Source organism: Pongo pygmaeus, chromosome 2 (assembly GCF_028885625.2).
Source record: "Pongo pygmaeus isolate AG05252 chromosome 2, NHGRI_mPonPyg2-v2.0_pri, whole genome shotgun sequence".
NCBI lineage: Eukaryota > Metazoa > Chordata > Mammalia > Primates > Hominidae > Pongo > Pongo pygmaeus.
Genome location: NC_085930.1, coordinates 188879540 through 188898029, shown reverse-complemented (window position 1 = coordinate 188898029; position 18490 = coordinate 188879540). Strand labels below are relative to the sequence as shown.

Genomic DNA, 18490 nt, shown 5'->3' with positions numbered 1-18490 from the left:
ATAAAACTTTCTTAAAACTGAAAGAAAAGAAACTAGAGTTACTCTAGCAATTTTAAAATAAGTTTCCCATTAGAAAAGAAAGCTTCTAGAAAACTAAAGACACACAAAGAATAGAATTAATTCTTGGCCTTTATTATTAGCATACATTTAAATAGAATCTAATTACAACCACTCACTGAATAACAACATTTTGGTCAACAATGGACTGCATATATGGCAGTGGTCCCATAAGGTTATAATGGAGATGAAAAATTCCTGTCACCTAGTGATATCATAACCAACATGTTGTAGCATTACAGCATTATTCACATCACTCCCATGCTTACAGTGATGCTGGTGTAAACAAACCTATTGCGCTGCCAGTCACATATAAGTATAGCACATATGGTTTTAGGTACAGTACACAATACTTGATAATAATAATAAATGACTATGTTACCATATTATGTGTTTACTATACTACACTATATTATGTGTTTATTGCTATTTTACAGTATTCCTTCTACTTATATATGAAAAAAAGTTAACTGCACAACAGCCTTGGGCAGGTCCTTCAGAAGGCGTTCCAGAAGAAGGCATTGTTATCATAGGAGATGACAGATCCATGCATGTTATTGTCCCAGAAGACTTTCCAGTGGGACAAGCTGTGGAGGTGGAAGACAGTGATACCGATGATCCTGACCCTGTGTAGGCCTAGGCTAATGTGTGTGTTTGTGTCTTAGTTTTTAATAAAAATGTTTAAAAAGCAAGATAAAAATGGAAAAAAGCTTATAAAATAAAGATATTTTTTAAAAAAATTTTGGCTGGGCATGGTGGCTCACGCCTGTAATCCCAACACTTTGAGAGGCCAAGGTGGGTGGATCACCTGAGGTCAGGAGTTCGAGGCCAATCTGACCAACATGGTGAAACCCCGTCTCTACTAAAAATACAAAAATTAGCTGGGCGTGGTGGGGGCGCCTGTAATCCCAGCTACTCAGGAGGCTAAGGCAGGAGAACCACTTGAATCTGGGAGGTGGAGGTTGCAGTGAGCTGAGATCACGCCATCGCACTCCAGCTTGGGTGACAGAGTGAGACTCTGTCTCAAAAAACAAAACAAAACAAAAAAATTTGTACAGCTGTATAATGTATTTGTGTTTTAAGCTAAGAGTTACTACAAAAATGTCCAAAAGCTAAAAAAATTAAGTTCATAAAGTAAAAACATTACAGTAAGAGGTTAATTTATTATTGAAAAGGACAATGTTTTCATAAATTTAGTGTAGCCAAGTGTATGGTGTTTATAGTCTGCAATAGTGAACACTAAAGTCCGAGGCCTTCACACTCACTCCCCACTCACTCACTGGCTCACCCAGAGCAACCTCCAGCCCTGCATGTTCCATTCATGGTAAGTGCCCTATACGGGTGACCATTTTCTATCTTTTATACCATATTGTTGCTGTATCTTTTCTATGTTTAGATATGTCCAGATACACAAATACTTACCATTGTGTTACTACAGCAGTCAGTACAGTACTGTGCTGTATAGGTTTGAAGCTGAGGAGCAACAGGTTACATCATATAGCTTGGTTGTGAAGGAGGGCTATGCCATCTAAGTTTGTCCAAGTATACTCTGCGATGTTCACACAACAAAGAAATCACCTATTGATGCATTCTCAGAACATATCACCATCCTTAAGTGACACAGAACTGTATTTAAATGCTTATATACCAGTTGGTTCAATTAACAAAAGTATTTGTGCCTGAGACATGTAAGATTTTGTATAGAACCCAAAGATGAGTAAGACATAGACTTGCATTCATACTAAAAAGTTAGAAGAACTAAGCTGCATATACGAACAGCTATAGTGTTGAACAGGCTGTTCTGAGAACTGAATTTCTAATAAGCGGTCCTATAAAGGCAACTATACAAGACAGCATAGAAAGTTGGAAAATCTGAATTATTCTTCCCTTGCAACTTTATCCAACAGAATTCCTACATTGCAAATCTTTCTTTCTACAATCCCCTAAAAGGACAAGGAGAAGGGCTTAGAGAAAAGTCATTCAACACCCACTCATTGAATAACAATCACCTGTAAACACCGCGCTGTAACCCTGAATCCAAACACATGTCTTGAATTTCCTCTTTCAATCCCAGAAGATTTAGGATAAGACCTGGGCTGTGTGTATCTTTATTCACTTTGGGGGAAAATCTTTGGTACCAATAGCTAGGATTTCTCAGCTACTTGTCTTTAATGAGTTAAAATAATTCCACAAAACTTGAAAGCAGGAAAATTCTCTAAAATGTGAAACCAAAGAATCCTGACAAGACCTAACTGCCAGTCCTCAATTATGTATCAAATGAAAAACTACACCGGTTCAATGAAAAAACAATGATTGGTGAGAAGTGTCCCCTTATTTAATGAAAAGACCTTGGGCAATTAACTCTGAGGCAGGCTAATTCCATCATCGAAAAATAACAGAGAAAAAAGAGAAAAGAGAGAAGACATTTTTTATATTTCTCCTAAAAACATCTTACCTTACAGCAAAGAAGAAACAGAGACTAAATAAAGCCTGGGAAAATGGAGAAGACCAGCTGGGTATCAGTCCAGATCTGTGTTTAACAAATGTTTCCAGTGATGATTAGATGATGGGTTCTCATAGCCACTGCTCAATATTTAAGTTTCTCATTACTGATCCTGATATTATTGTCTTTTTCCCTCGCAAAGTGGCAGAAGGTATTAACTGTACAAACATGGCCAAAAGCTAATGTCTCAAAGCACACCATGTGAGGACAAAAAGAAACAGAACCAACTCTGAAGCCGACAGTGCAAGAAGGAAACAATTCTAATCCCCCGGAGAATGTGAACACCATCACTGCCAGGTGATTTCAGGGACTCTTTTAACACACAGTATCCTTTAAAACTCATATTCTCCATAATTAATCCATTTGTTCCTAAAATGATACTTAATCCCTGTCATAGATTCCACGGCTTCCTCCTGCTGTTCTAACAGTAGACTTGATTATGCACACTCACTTCACAAATCCTGTTTCCTGCTCTGTCCTCCTTAGGCAAGAGACACACAGAAGGATAATAACAACAGCAGCAACTTGTATTAGAACCTTACAGCGTGCACTGAGCTAAATGCTTTATGCACACTAACAAACATAGGAAAGAGGTACCATCATCGTTATCCTCAGGATGAGGATTCTAAAGCTTAGGGGGATTGGAAAACTTGCCCAAGACCTCAAAACTAATAAGAGGCAGAATTAGGATTCAAACCTGGGCTGTCTGTATCCAGAGCCTACACCTTCCAACGCCTGGATTCAGGGATTGGTTAAATCTAAGAGGAAGCCACTGCATGTTCCCAAAGTCGGTAAAGGCGCACTCACCTGCCCCATCAGGAGTGATGGTTCCCAGTTTCACGGCTAGCGGGTAGCCCATGTCTCTGTAATGCTCCAGCGCATGCCCGTTGCCCCCAGAGCTGTCAAAGAACCACTTTCCACACAGGACAGAGCCATCAGTCAGATTCAACCAGAGGTTTTCTCGCAGGTCGCATCTGGCACACTTCCAACCACTGGAAAGCCATTGGAGAGTAGTCAGAACAGCGAAAGCATAATTTTAAAAATTAACATCTAAGAAAACAGAGGGTTTCAAGTACAAAGGTCACAACAAAGGCTCAGTGAAGTAACAGAGACTGACGCTTCCCCATTTTCTCCCCTCAAGACATTGTTGGCCGGGCACGGTCATTCACACCTGTAACCCCAGCACTTTGGGAGGCCGAGGCGGGTAGATCACCTGAGGTCAGGAGTTCGAGACTAGCCTGGCCAACATGGCGAAACCCCGTCTCTATTAAAAATACAATAATTAGCCAGGTGTGGTGGTGGGCACCTGTAATCCCAGCTACTCGGGAGGCTATGGCAGGGAGACTGCTTGAACCCAAGAGGTGGAGGTTGCAGTGGGCCAAGATTGCGCCGCTGCACTCCAGCCTGGGTAACAGAGCAAGACTCTGTCTCAAAAAAAAAAAAAAAAAAATTACTGTTCCTCTCCCAGGGTAGCAGGATCACTCAGCACCCTGCCTGCCTCCCAGATGTGGACAAGCCCCTCCCAGCATCTCCAAGTGGCAATTTTACTTTTGAAAACTGACACAAAACTTAGGGCTAGGAGAGAAGCTCATTTCCTTAAAACTCCTCCATGAAGGACAATGGAGCTTCAACAAGTTTATTAAGGATCCTGTGTGTATAAATGACTAAAGTTCTAAAGCATTAATCACATACAGTAAAGCTAGTTTATACAAATCCGACTACACTGCAAATCTAAATTAATTAGAAAGGAGACCAACTTGACTAAATGCTAAACGTCAACTATATGCCAAGTACCTTACAGAAGTCTCATTTAATTCTAATAAACACCTTTCAGCATCAGTATTACCAACTCTATTTTTACAAACGGAGAAACAGAGGTCCAGAAGTAACTCTCGTTTCCAAAGACCACACAGAAGGTGAATGCCATGCAACTGTCAGGATTCAACCAAATCAGACATATTCCTAATCCATCTGCCTATCCACCAACACCTGCCTCTGTAAACACACCATCACCTAATAAGAGGAGATATGAATACAGCCCAAAGAGTATTCCAGCCAAAATGTGACAACCAAAGACTTGTAAGTTGGACTGCCCTAAAACAAGACTCTGAGACAAAAAAGTGAAGGTAAATTGCTTGTCTGGGAGGTGATCCCAGGGAAGTAGGGAAGAGAGACAAGAAAGGTAGGAAGCTGGTATGGGATATGTCAGTAAGCAAATGTACACTGTGGGCGACTGGGACTCAGGCCACGTGGGGAATTGCAAGAGACAGATATCCCACCTGCGGGGGCAGAAAACTGGGGTATTAATCCACCCATGCCACAGTCGATGGTTTAGGGCTGCTCCAGGAGGAGGGAGGGAGCTTCACTCTGGTGTTTCTGACTGCCCCGTGCACCGGCATAACTGGCTTCAGCAAGCAGAAAAAGCTCTCAAGCAAAGCGTTGCAAGTGCTTGCAACTGGCAGCTTCAGGGCAAGGAAGGGCTTAGGGGTATGGACTGGGCACATTCAGCATCTACTACAAAGCTACAGACAATTTTAGAGAAGTTTTATATTTACTTTTAATAAAAGGCATCTGGTAAGAAAAAATATAACTGCCAATTCAAAAAAGAGGTAGAAAACAAATAATCCTTTGGTCAGTTTTAGGGAGTAAAGTTCCATTCTGCTATTTGACTCTCACCTTGGAGGAATCCTGACTCCATTGTCCAGCTGGGTGAGGTTGTTGGCATATTTAGATACTGGCAATTCATTTTCCCACGTGTCTGGGTCCTGCTTTCTGTATGGAGATTTTGAGCTGAGAACTGCATCACAAGCAATTGTTACCTATAAGACAAACCCAGATGTAATATATAAAAACAGTTTGAGAAAATAACAATTTGCTAGTGAATAGCAAATTCACTAGAATATGAATTTAAAAACTGAAGAAATGCAAACAGCGTAATTGTCACAAGAGAGAGATCCTGTTTTCCTGCACTTTCTCTGGATCGAGCTAGGTTTTGTCCCTGGCCTAGTGTTTGTAGTATTGACAATGTCACAGATAGCAAGAAACTAAATTCATTTTCTAAGCCCAAGCTTAGAGGTCAGATTTAACAATTCCTACCACTTAGCAAGCAGGGTGAAAAGTAGGAGGTGAACAATTTGCAAGGGTGAAATTAGATACAGGAATGCCCAGGATTTACCCAAGTGGTGTGTTTTCCTCATAACAAATGGACACTCAGATATCCAATATCCTCAACTCATCACACAATGGCACGTGGTCAAGGGCACTTGAATGGAATGTAAGCAGCATGGCTCCATTTCTTAATCTGGTGCAAATGTGACCCTGGACAGGGACACGCCTGGGTGTCTCTGTGCCAGATTAGTCCACATCATGAGCAAATCTGTGATGTCCTGCTCGGCACCAACTGACCACAGGGGAGGAGGAAAACAGACTTTCTGCCCTCTCCCTACCCAATTGATTCTGGCCATATGCCTATTACCCAATGTGCTACTGGCTTAATGCTATAAGCTATTTCTAGCTGTCTTTTCAAAACTTATATTGTGGTTGCAAAGTAAACTGGTACAGCCGCTTTGGAAAACAGTTCAGTAGTTCATCAAGTGGTTAAACAGAGTTATCGCATGACCCAGCCATTCTACCATAGGTATATACCCAAGAGAAATGAAAATATGTGTCCACACAAAAACCTGTACACAACTGTTCACAATAGCATTATTTAGAATAATCAAAAAAATGGGGCCGGGCACGGTGGCTCACACCTGTAATCCCAGCACTTTGGGAGGCCGAGACCAGCAGATCACTTGAGGTCAGGAGTTCGAGACCAGCCTGGCTAACATGGTGAAACCCTATCTCTACTAAAAATACAAAAATTAGCCAGGTGTGGTGGCATGCGCCTGTAGTCCCAGCTACTCGGGAGACTGAGGCAGGAGGCTCGTTTGAGCCTGGGAGGCAGAGGCTGTAGTGAGCTAAGAACACACCACTGCACTCCATCCTGGGCAACAGGAGAGAAACCCTGTCTCAAAAAATTTTTTTAATAAAAAATAAAAATAATGGAAACAACCCAAATGCTTATGGACATAACAAATAGAATGTAAAACAAAATGTCATATGTACATACAATGGAATGTTATTTGCCAATAAAACGGAATGAAATATTGATACATGCTACAATATAGATAAACTTTGAAAATATATTCTAAGTGAAAAAGTCAGTCACAAATAGCATATTACATGATTCCATTTATATGAAAGGTCCAGAGTAGATAAATCTATAGAGCTAGAAAGTAGATTAGTGAGTGCCACAGGCTGAGCATGGAGGAAGGGCTGGAGGATGATGGCTAAGGGGTATGGGTTTTTTAGTGGGGCAAGAGAAATCTTCTAAAATTAGATAGTGGTGATGGATGCCCAACTCTAATATAATAAACGCCACTAAATTGTAAGTAAATAAATAATAAATAACAAAATTTGTAATCTACATCACTAATATCCTGCACAACGAGCTGATCATTTTCCCCTGAGTAGCAGTTTCCCGTGTGTCTGGGTCCTGGCTTCTGACCCTAGAACCAAGGAAGGAACAAGAAACAATGGAGGAAGTTCCCTCAGCTGCCATTTCACCCCCACCTAGCCCACAGGCAATTCCTAGCAGCCCTGCGATGGGCCTCATGTCCACTCCAACCCCACCCCTCCTGGTCCTAGCCACCATCACGGTTCCCTGATAGCTACACGACAACCTCCTTACAGTGGCCTGCCCTCTAGCCCTGCCCCTCTTCTCTGCACAGCAGCCAGAGTGATCTGCCAGAGTGATCTGCTGTGAAAATTATATCCTATCCTTCTCCAGCTTAAAACTCTCCAAGGTTATACTGACCACTACTGATTGATGACATTGAGCTACTCACAGTCAGGAACAAGGAGGAGGTCCCCGGCCTCAACAAGCTTATAATCCATTAGAGATCAGGACTTAATAAATATAGTTAAGCCTTTCAAAAGCCCATTTATCTCCCACTACAAATGCTGTTGTATAATTAGCTTTTTCTTTCCATTTTGAAAACTCATCCCCCATCACCTTCCAGAAATGCCCATAGAAAACAGAGCTGAGTTCACCACAAGCCCCTTCCAGGCTTTATGGGTTTGGGACATGCCACCTTAGCACTTCTGGCCAGGACTTCTTCCTTTTTCCTGACTGTGAGTAGCCCAGTGTCATCGGTCAGTGGCGTTGAGAGTTTTAAGCTGGAGAAGGATAGGATCTAATTTTCACAGCAGATCACACTGGCTGCTGTGCAGGGACGAGGGCAGGCGTGGAGGAAAGACCACAGTAAGGAGGCTGTTGTGTAGCCTCCTAATCTTTTGAGTCTGACCTATTATAACCTCCTTGTTTGTTTCATCAACTACCCAAATCATGTCTGTGTCCTCCTTAGGACTGTCTCCACGCCTACTAGATCTTTTCTAAACGTTCTGGTTTGCAGTGCACTATGATTCCGAACAAGACTCAAATAGAATCTTCTCCTTTGTCCTTGAATATCTTTGTGGGTGACAACCAACAAAACATCCTTAGACTTCTGGGCCTATAAAACACTGATCCAGTGTTTTCAGAATATCATCCCAAATCACTTAAAGGCCCTTTTTATGGGTGACAGCTGAAGGTCAGGATCCATCATCCCATAATCACACTGTGAACTATTTTTCCCTGGATATGTTATCTGAAGTGATGCAAAAAGACCTTGGTACTAGTCCTGGCTCCATCCCAAGCCTTCGTAAGCCTCCAGTTCAGTTCTGCACTGGAACTGGCTCAAACTGGCTCATAAGAGTCCAGCTTCAAATTTTAAGAAATTCGGCAAGATGGTTGCTAAACACAGCCATTATAAAACATTAAATCATATAAACTTACGACTAAATAAAATGTTTTCAAACGGTGACATATAATCAAAAATTCTTCACTTCCTAATTGTTTTACTGTATCTCATTATTATCTATGTGCTCTTGAGGTTTTATTTACATGCATGTCAGCGGAATGCTGGAAATTCTGCATAATGGTCTGCTACTACCAATCTCTTTCCAACAGCGCATTCAGTGACGTCACATTGATAACCTGAAATCAGTCATGGCGGGAGTATTTACACCATGGAATCAGCAGACACTACAAAACGGCTTTTTCTTCCTAGGGAGCCTGTTGTTAAACATTTACAAGCACAGCACTGCTCCAATTCTTGATGTCAAAAATGAAGGCATTGGATTTCAAGCTCTAAGACCCCTGCCGAGCTCACAGTGCTATGTCTCTGTGAACCCAGCGTCACCCAGAGGTGCTTTAACTTTCTGATAGAACCTATAGAGTCACTCTCTGAAACTGAAATTCTTCTGTGCTAAGACACTCAGAAGATGAAGGAAGAATCACCTGGTTAGATGTTTTGAGCTCAATAATTTTTGCTATTTAACAGTTTAAAAAGAGAATAGTCAAACACCAAAAATATAGCAAAAGCATGAAAAGAAAATATAGTAATTGGCATCTTCTATGTAGATAAATCCTATCCGTTACCATCAGATAAGTCCAGGCTTTTCCTTTTATCTCCCCAGCCTCATCTTCCAAATAATTCTCTCTTCTTTTTTCATTCTTAAAGTATTTCTTAATACTAAAAGACTCTATAGTAAAAATGATGATATATCTTGCTGGATTCAGATTTCTATGGCACTTCTCTTATTTTAAATAAGACTATTCACATTTCAAATTATACTCCAAGTACGACAATAAGAAAAGGCTTTTTTATTAATTTTTTTAACATAAAGACTTATTCATGAGGGGCTGAAAGGAAAATAATTTATCATAACATTTATTCACAATGTTTCTTCTCTTCTGACAGCAGAAATAAGAGTTATATTAAACAAGGCAGTAAGAACTCTCAGTATTACAGAAATATAAGCATTAGTATATAATTTCAGGTAACGGGATGAGGTAAGGCCATTTTGTCCACTAATATATTTTATCCTTGGTAACAGCCACATGAGTCAACATGGAATTGGAGAAATCAAAGGTAATTTAATTCCGTATGCCCTACTGAACACTGCGCACTTAGTACTAAAAGAAGAGGCACAATAAATAAATATACACAAAATTCTCATTTCTGTGATCTTAGATTTAAAGTAGATTGGGGCAAAAGAGAATGAATGGTGGAAACCGAGTCCCTAGTGACATGGAAACCCCAAGCACAAATGTCCCCTCTTGGCAGGGACAAGTGAGCAGATGGCTACAGAGAGAGTCATGCAACATCCAGAAGACTCTGGGACCTAAAGAGCTGGCTTTGGTTCTGGCATGGTTTGAGGACGGAAAAAATGGACAGGCATTTCTAAACTCAATCCACCCTGACCCCACTGCCATCTGTGGCCAGGCTCTGGGAAGGCAAGGTGTGCACAGAGTGGAAAGAGGAAAAGAAATGGGAGACCAGGCAGGGCGCGGTGGCTCACGCCTATAATCCCAGCACTTTGGGAGGCCAAGACAGGTGGATCACGAGGTCAGGAGATCGAGACCATCCTGGCTAACACGGTGAAACTCCATCTGCACTAAAAATACAAAAATTCTCCAGGCGTGGTGGCGGGTGCCTGTAGTCCCAGCTACTCGGGAGGCTGAGGCAGGAGAATGGCATGAATCTGGGAGGCGGAGCTTGCAGTGAGCCGAGATCGCACCACTGCACTCTAGCCTGGGCAACAGAGCAAGACTCCGTCCCAAAAAAGAAAAAAAACAAAGAAAAAGAAATGGGAGACCAAAACAAAAAAAAAGGAAAGAGGACAAAGTGGTACAGGCAATACAAGAAATGAGCAAAGAGCAGGAAAAACAGTTAGGGTCCCCACAGGAACTCTGTGCCCACTTCCAGCATGCGAGAATCGAAGGAAAACAAAACTTGGCTTCCCTATATCACTACCAGCAGATCCACCTTCAAGTCATTCAAGAAAATTAAGGTCCATCCACAAAACTGGATTAGAAAGAAAGGAAAAGGAAGAAAAGAGAACGGAAGAGGAAGGGGGAAGCTCACAGCTAAAAATATCTAAAACCTATAAAGTAGTCTTCGTTCACATAGGGAGTAAAACTGAAAAGAAGGTTCACTTAATCCCAGAGCTCCCGCAGACCTGTAGTTGGTAAATGCTTTGTTCTTTTTGTAACTGCGTCGCTATTGTTTCAGCAATGGAGCACTTCTATTTTTTTCCAAACAAAATGTTACATGGAAGGCCAACATAATAAACATGATAAAAAGACTGTCATCCGTCCGATCAGAAAAGAGTCCCTCTCCAGCAGTCCCTGTAGATCTGGGGTGCAGAGTTTGAAAATCTAAGGAACAGACTGTGATTTAGGAGGCAAGAAGCCAGCCCAACCTGGAAGAGATCAGCTAATGAGCAACAAAGCCCTAACAGCACTTGAAGTAAGAGACAGCAAAAGGCCCAGCACTACTGAAATGTAAGCCAGCAAGACCCCTGTCACAGAAAAGAAGGGGTATGTGCATGTTCACGCTCATCCTCATCCTCTTCTCTCATTCAACCCGCTTTTCCCACCCCACCCCACCCCTGCACACACACACATCGCACATGCACACACACCTGACACAGAGTCATGCGCATCTAGCTAGCAGCCGTGCACACTCACTGACCAGGGCTGGTAACTCCTCAATATTTGGTAGTGCTATTTCATAGTGATCTGGGAATATAACAAGTTTGGCTTCATCTTCATATTCATAATCGTCGCTATTTAAATCATCATCAGTATCTAGATCTGAGGAGAAAACAAAAACAAAGAACAAGAAGTGAGGAAAATAATATCCCACACTATGGCAGCACTCCCTGGAAAAGCCAGAAATCTAAGGTGATGATGAAATACCAAGGGTGTGACATTTACAACTTTCTCCTCTGACAGGGCCGTCCGTCTGTCCTCAACCACCAATAGCAGGCCTTTCCATCAAGTTACGAATACTTATATATCAGTGACTGATGTATGAAGACTGAGCCATTTCATAAAGCTTTACAGTTAAAATAGACAAATGTGCAAGATACTCAATTCTCAGAAAGAATTTCTCAGAAAGAAAATTTCTTAGAAACTCTTAAAAAGGAAAGGATTGGTAATTACGATGTGTCAGGTACCTGGTTCCTGATTTCACAACAATAGGCTGGAATGGTTGTTTGGTTTCTTGGGGTTTTTTTGCAACATCATAATACGGAAGTATGGTTTTAGAGTTGACAAACTTAGGTTCAAGACTAGCTCCAAAACTTAATGTTACTTTGGGCAAGTCATAAACTCTCTAAGCCTTAGTTTTCTCGTTTATAGCATGAAGATAATAGCAAGTATCTCACATAGTTTATACAGGAGATAAATGAGAACAAGAGGCTTGGCATATAATAGGTAGTCAATACATGTTAGCTATTATTTAACAACAAAATCTCCCTCTTGCTCTCTCCCTCTCTCTCTCTTAAAGTGTTGAGTTATTGCCTAGTAGACCCGAGGTGGAAGCCCTTATAATGTGAGTAGTCATATTGTCCTCGGCTGTGGAGAATTCTCAGTAAGGAAGATGAGCTCCTCTAGCCTGTTATCTATCAAGTCGTCCCCTCTTTGTTTGGTTCATCTCTGGTAAAGGTTAAACGAAGGCTCAGGGAAATGTCTTATCACAACATTTATATGGACATTTCAGCATCACTTTCACAGGGATGCCAGCATCCCAGATCATGTTTGTATATTTATGCTTGGAACTATGGTGACAAAGAGCTAGGGAGTTACATTCCACTCACATGCACACAGACCTACACACGAACAGGCACATGAACACACACACAGAAACATGGGCTCTAGAGACAGAAGAAAGTTATTTTACTTAATGAAGCAGCCACCTGAGAACCAAAGGATCTAGATTCTGTTATTACCTTGTATGTTTTCAATCAAAAACCTAGTATATGTTTGTGTACAGCTCTGCTCTTAAATTCCCAAAGGTAGGGCAGTTTGTAGTAATAAATAAATAAATAAGATACAGCTAAAATGCAGTCTAAGTTTTTTTTTTTGTTTTTGTTTTTTGAGGCAGGGTCTCACTCTGTTGCCCAGACTTGAGTGCAGTGGTGTGATCATAGCTTACTACAACATCAAACTCCCAAGCTCCAGCTACCCTCCCACCTCACCCTCCTGAGAAGCTAGGACTGCCAGGCCTGGCTAATTTTTTTTTTTATCTTTTGTAAAAACAGGGTCTCACTATGTGGCTCAGGCTGGTCTCAAATACCTTGCCTCAAGTGATCCTCCCACCTCAGTATCTCAAAATGCTGGGATTAAAGGTGTGAATCACCACGCCTGGTCTAAATGTTTTAATAAAAGATTCTAAATTATAAACGTCAGAAATACCAAAATAAAGAACCAAACCAAACAATATTACTAGGTAGCAATAGAAGTGAGGTTCATTTGACAAAATGTAATTTTAAAGAAGTTTAATTAGTAAGTAAAGGCATTAATTTAAAGGATATAATTCAAAGAAAGATTCTATATGTTATAAAAATGTGAATGCTTCAATATTTATAATTTTTTTAAGTTGGAATCTAAATGTTTAATTTAAAAAAATGGTATTCAACCTGGCCAGGCATGGTGGCTCACACCTATAATCCCAGCACTTTGGGAGGCCGAGGCAGGTGGATCACGAGGTCAGGAGTTCAGGACCAGCCTGGCCAAGATGGTGAAACCCTGTGTCTACTAAAAATACAAAAATTAGCCAGGCGTGGTGGCGCACGCCTATAATCCCAGCTACTCAGGAGGATGAGGCAGAGAATTGCTTAAACCCAGGAAGCGGAGGTTGCAGTGAGCTGAGACTGCGCCACTGCACTCCAGCCTGAGCGACAGAGCAAGACTCCACCTCAGAAAAAAAAAAAAAAAATAGTATTCAACCCAATAGAATATTATTTAAATCAGTTATTTAGACTATGTAGGAACAAAAATGTTTATGCTATGTTAATGCTAAAAACACAAAATTCATCTTCACTGTAAAGACTATATTATGCTCATAGACAAAAAAGAGAAAGAAACCTAAACAAATGGAAATAATGAGTGAGTGAATTTTATTCTTAAATTTTTCTTTATTATAATATTGTATATATAACAATTTTAAGTAACCAAAGCATAAATCGTGTGTTTTTATGTGCAGATTCAGCTCATACAAGATATTATCTGTCTCTTTTCCACAGAAAACATGCTCATTTAAAGCTAATTCAACTCTTACCTGGCATAAATAAAATACAAAAAAAAAAAAAAAAAAACCCACTCTGGCATTTAGTAGCTATGTAACCCTAGAAAATTTATTTCTAAGTGCATTTTTCTTGTGAGTAAGCCATAGATATTATCTACTCCACAAGACTGTTAAGTGGATTAAACAAGGTAAAGTTTTAAGGCACCCTAGTATAGGATCTGGTAGGTACTAGGGGACTCCACAAACAATAGCCGCCATCACCATCATCATCATCACCTTCTCCCTATTCCTGACAACTAACACAACCAAAAGTGCCTTCCCTTCCCTTTGGCTGCAAGACTATGGCACCATGTGGGGATCTTCTGTGAAATCTGAGTATTCAGAAGTTATCGCCTTCAAATTCTTCTAGACTGTAAGCTCAGAGAGCAGGAAATGAGTCTTACCTCCCATGTTCCTAGCCCCTGTACTGTGCCCGGCACACACCACACACTCTGTAAATGTCTGTGAATGGGGACTTTAGGAAGTCAACAACATCAACATGCTAAAAACAACAGCAAAACAAGAATATCAAAAGAGTTGCGTTGTATTTTAATTGGTGACTCACATGTTTAAGAGGAAGCAAGACTGCTGTCATGAAGAAAAGCAGAACTTTGTTGTGCTTCTTTACACTTAGTTTAAGTTTACTTTTACTTTTAATTCAATGGAATGGAAGAGGGGCATGATCTTTCCCAAAAAACTTAATCCAAATTAGGGAAAAGTCCATCAGAGGTAAACTACATTCTGATTTTAGGGGACAAATCTAAGGTTCTTCTTGAACACATATGACCCCACAGCCCTAAGTCCAACCTAAAATTTCCACATGTCTCTAAATCATGTCTCATCACCCCAAAAATATTTAGTTGAAGAAGCTACAGAGTAATCATACCCTAAGGACCCCCAACTTCTCCCCAGCTGCTACTTTCTATTGTGGTTATTAAGTGGCATACCCAAGAGAGCTTTCTCTACGTTTAAAAATAAATAAATAAATACAAACTCTGCTTCGATGATCCTCCCAGATCCCTGGGAGAAGTGGCTAGGACTACCCATTTCCCCAAGATGCCTAAGCTATGAAGGAGGACAGTGAGGGAATGAATGGGTCCCTACCCAAAGCCAGGGCTCTGATTCCCAGGTCAGTGTTCTCTCACCCTGACCATATTAACTTTAATTGTTGGAGGTAACCGATCTGTCCAAGGGCTGCAAAATCTAACCAACTATTTACCTTCAAAAGAACATATTATTTTACCCACTTCAGAAAGAAATAGCAAAATGTAGTTTATTAGAACCTTCTGGTTATCAGAGGCGCAGATGAACTTTCTGAACAGGCCCATTAGCGAAACTTTGCACAAATTTTCTGTTTTCAATCTATTCCTCAGCAAGTTTAAACACCTGGTCTAAGCCCAAAAAAAGTGGAATTTAAGTTTTCTGAGGTGAAGTGGTGGTTCCTTGGAAGTTCCACTCTTTAGACACAGAGAACTGAACTCCTTTACACCTATTTGTGAAAACTAGGACAGACTCCATAAAGATGTAAATATTTAACACTGTTTTTTATGATGTATCAAATGTATGGTATTTTTTAAATTAAATGCATTACCAGTTATTTACATATCTATGCATATTTGTAGCTTTATTGTAAAAAATACATATATGGAATTAGGCCAGAATCACATTATGAGCCATAGGGTATTTCTTGAAGGATCCAGAACTCCCTTACCTCCTTGCTTCTGTACTATCTCTTTCATATCAGCTTATACCTCAAACTCACCAACTTTCATATTTTTCCAAGTTATCTTTCTACAACACAACCTAATAGTGTCCCTTTTTAGCTGAACTCTCCCAGTTCACAGCACCCCTAAGCATCCCAGCAATTTTTTTCACAGCAACCCTAAGTCAAAAGAAATGCCTGGCCGGGCGCAGTGGCTCATGCCCGTAATCCCAGCACTTTAGGAGGCCGAGGTGGGCAGATCACAAGGTCAGGAGTTCGAGGTCAGGTTTTGCCAACATGGCGAAACCCCGTCTCTACTAAAAATACAAAAAAATTAGCCAGGTGTGGTGGCGGGCGCCTGTAATCCCAGCTACTCGGGAGGCTGAGGCAGGAGAATCGCTTGAACCTGGGAGGCGGAGGTTGCGGTGAGCCAAGATCATGCCATTGCACTCCAGCCTGGGCAACAAGAGCAAGACTCCATCTCAAAAAAAAAATGCCTAATGGTTCTGTTTATTTGGTAGTTAGATCAAAAAAACTTGGTAAGTATTTACGTTCTAACAACTAATTAATCATTTGCAAAAAATACGTACAAGTTGAAAGAAAAAATATTTCACTCTGAAATAGCCCCAGTCCTTCACTAATGGGATGTGTGCAGCTGTTGGGCAATGCACAACTTCCCTGAATCGGATCAGCCGCTGCCACCCTTATTTCCCATTTCACATTGATTTTCACATGGTGCTTGACTTTTACCACAGAAACCACTAAAAAAAACTCCAGCTTTACAAAGATATGAAGTTATTGGAAGGAATACAGGGTAACCTAATAGTAAAACTACACTGTGTTTAGTTCATGCAATGTTTGAGCATCACTATGTTCCCTCAGAGACTTAAAATATCCCTCAGTGCCCTGGTGAGCTCACTGTAGCACTCCAGGGTGCCTCAGAACACAATTTGGGAGCCGAAGGGATAGTGGCTCCCTAGGGACTACAGCAAAAAGAAATCTAAAAGCATTATTTATGTATAGACAATCGCTGAGAGGATACACAATATATACAAAGATGTACAAACAGAAAATTTGTCTCTGGAGGCAGTAACCAAGTGGCTAGGATACAGGGAAGGGAGGGGAAAAAAAACTTAATTTTCACTGAAAAGCCCTTTATAACTTCTCAATTTTAAGCTTTACCCATGAGGTACATATTGAAAAAAATTTTTAATCCTAAATGTTTTAAAAGTATAGAATTTAAATGATTTTTCAAGTACCAATAATTGTCGTTGCTAGTTAAAAAAAAAAAAAAATAGCAGCAAAAGCTAGTACTGAGGTCATTTCACTTGAATGAACGTCAAAGTAATGTGGAGGGAAAGTGATTTGACCACTGAGGGGCAGGGTGCTGTTCAGGACAACGGGAAGCCTTTTGGCACCAGCCAGTGGCCTCAGCTTCTCTTGTAAAGTCAATTGCAGGTTGTAACCAAATGATTCAATGGTTTCAATGTCACTGTTGAGCCAATGGAAAAGGAATTATTCACAAAGTCATCAAATGAATGGGAATAAAACACCTCCATCCAAGATAAAGCATTGGCCACCTACATCTGTTTCATGAAGCGGAAGAAGGAGCATCATAATTTCATTTCAGTACCAGTGAAATAGTACTTCCTAGCCAAAAAATAACAGAGACACTGCAAGAGAGCTCTGAGTTATCTTCCTCTCCATGAGGAAACAATCCCAGCGTCCCTTTGAGGGAAAGAGTCTGTGGCAGAGGCTACTAGCTGCCTCCCAATACCCACTGTCCCCTTCTTCCTAATAAGAGACCCCAAACTTTACTCAGTGAAGCCAGTCGGTGGGCTTTATTTTCCAGTCTCCTGTGCAGCTAGATGTGGCCACATGACCAAGTTCTGCCAGAGAGGCGTAAACTGATTGGGGGCTCTATGAGAAGGCTGACAAAGGCAAGGTGACTCTGCTGGGAGATAGACTATTTTGTCCTTCCTATTTCTCCTCTTTTCTTTGTTTCTTTTTTTTTTTTGAGATGGAGTTTCACTCTCGTTGCCCAGGCTGGAGTGCAATGGTGCGATCTCAGCTCACTGCAACCTCCACCTCCCAGGTTCAAGCAATTCTCCTGCCTCAGCCTCACAAGTAGCTGGGATTACAGTCATGTGCCACCATGCCAGGCTAATTTTTTGTATTTTTAGTAGAGACAGGGTTTCACCATGTTGGCCAGGCTGCCGAACTCCTGACCTCAGGTGATCCACCTGCCTCGGCTTCCCAAAGTGCTGGGATTACAGGCATGAGCCACCGTGCCCGGCCTTCCTTTTCCTCTTTCATGCTTTCCAGAATCAGGATGTGATGGCTGGAGTTCCAGTAGCCATTTTGGACCACAAGGTGACCATGAGGTTGGAAATCATGGGCCAGGATGGATGGTGAAGCAGGAATATGGGAAGAGCCTAGATCCCTGGTGAACATGAGGCCATCACATCACCGCACTTACTGCTTCCCAACATCCTCTACATGACAGCAAAATAAGCATCTGTCTTGTTTAAAGTTACCAGAATCGGCTGGGCACAGTGACTGACACCTGTAATCCCAGCATTCTGGGAGGTCAACACAGGCAAATCACTTGAGCCCAAGAGTTTGAGACCAGCCTGGGCAACATGGCAAAACCCCGTCTCCAAAGAAAAATACAAAAATTAGCCAGGCATGGTGGCACATGCCTGTGGTCCCAGCTACTTGGGAGGCTGAGGTGGGAGGATCACTTGAGCCCTACAGGAGGCCGAGTCTGCAGTGACCATGATTATGCCACTGCACTCCAGCCTGAGTGACACAGTGAGATGCTGTCTCGAAAATAAATAAATAGGCCAGGTGCGGTGGTTCACGCCTGTAATCCCAGCACTTTGGGAGGCCGAGGTGGGCAGACCACCTGAGGTCAGGAGTTCAAGACCAGCCTGACCAACACAGTGAAACCTCATCTCTACTAAAAAAAAATACAAAAATTAGCTGGGCATGGTGGTGGGCACCTGT

The 18490-nt window shown here is 41.4% G+C and overlaps 1 protein-coding gene across 3 annotated transcripts in view; it reads right to left on the bottom strand.

Moving 5' to 3' along the window:
- The window catches only part of USP13 (ubiquitin specific peptidase 13), a 134900-nt gene that overhangs the window by 75439 nt on the left and 40971 nt on the right, over positions 1 to 18490 (bottom strand). For 2 of the 3 annotated variants that reach the window (XM_054479442.2, XM_054479443.2), the window contains 3 exons: positions 11182 to 11303; positions 5237 to 5379; positions 3368 to 3552 (listed from right to left, as the gene is read on the bottom strand). In XM_054479442.2, the coding sequence (XP_054335417.1) occupies positions 3368 to 3552; positions 5237 to 5379; positions 11182 to 11303 (450 nt within the window). Of the gene's footprint in view, positions 1 to 3367; positions 3553 to 5236; positions 5380 to 11131; positions 11304 to 18490 lie in introns of those variants that run through there. The other variant, XM_063662454.1, reaches the window with a different exon arrangement.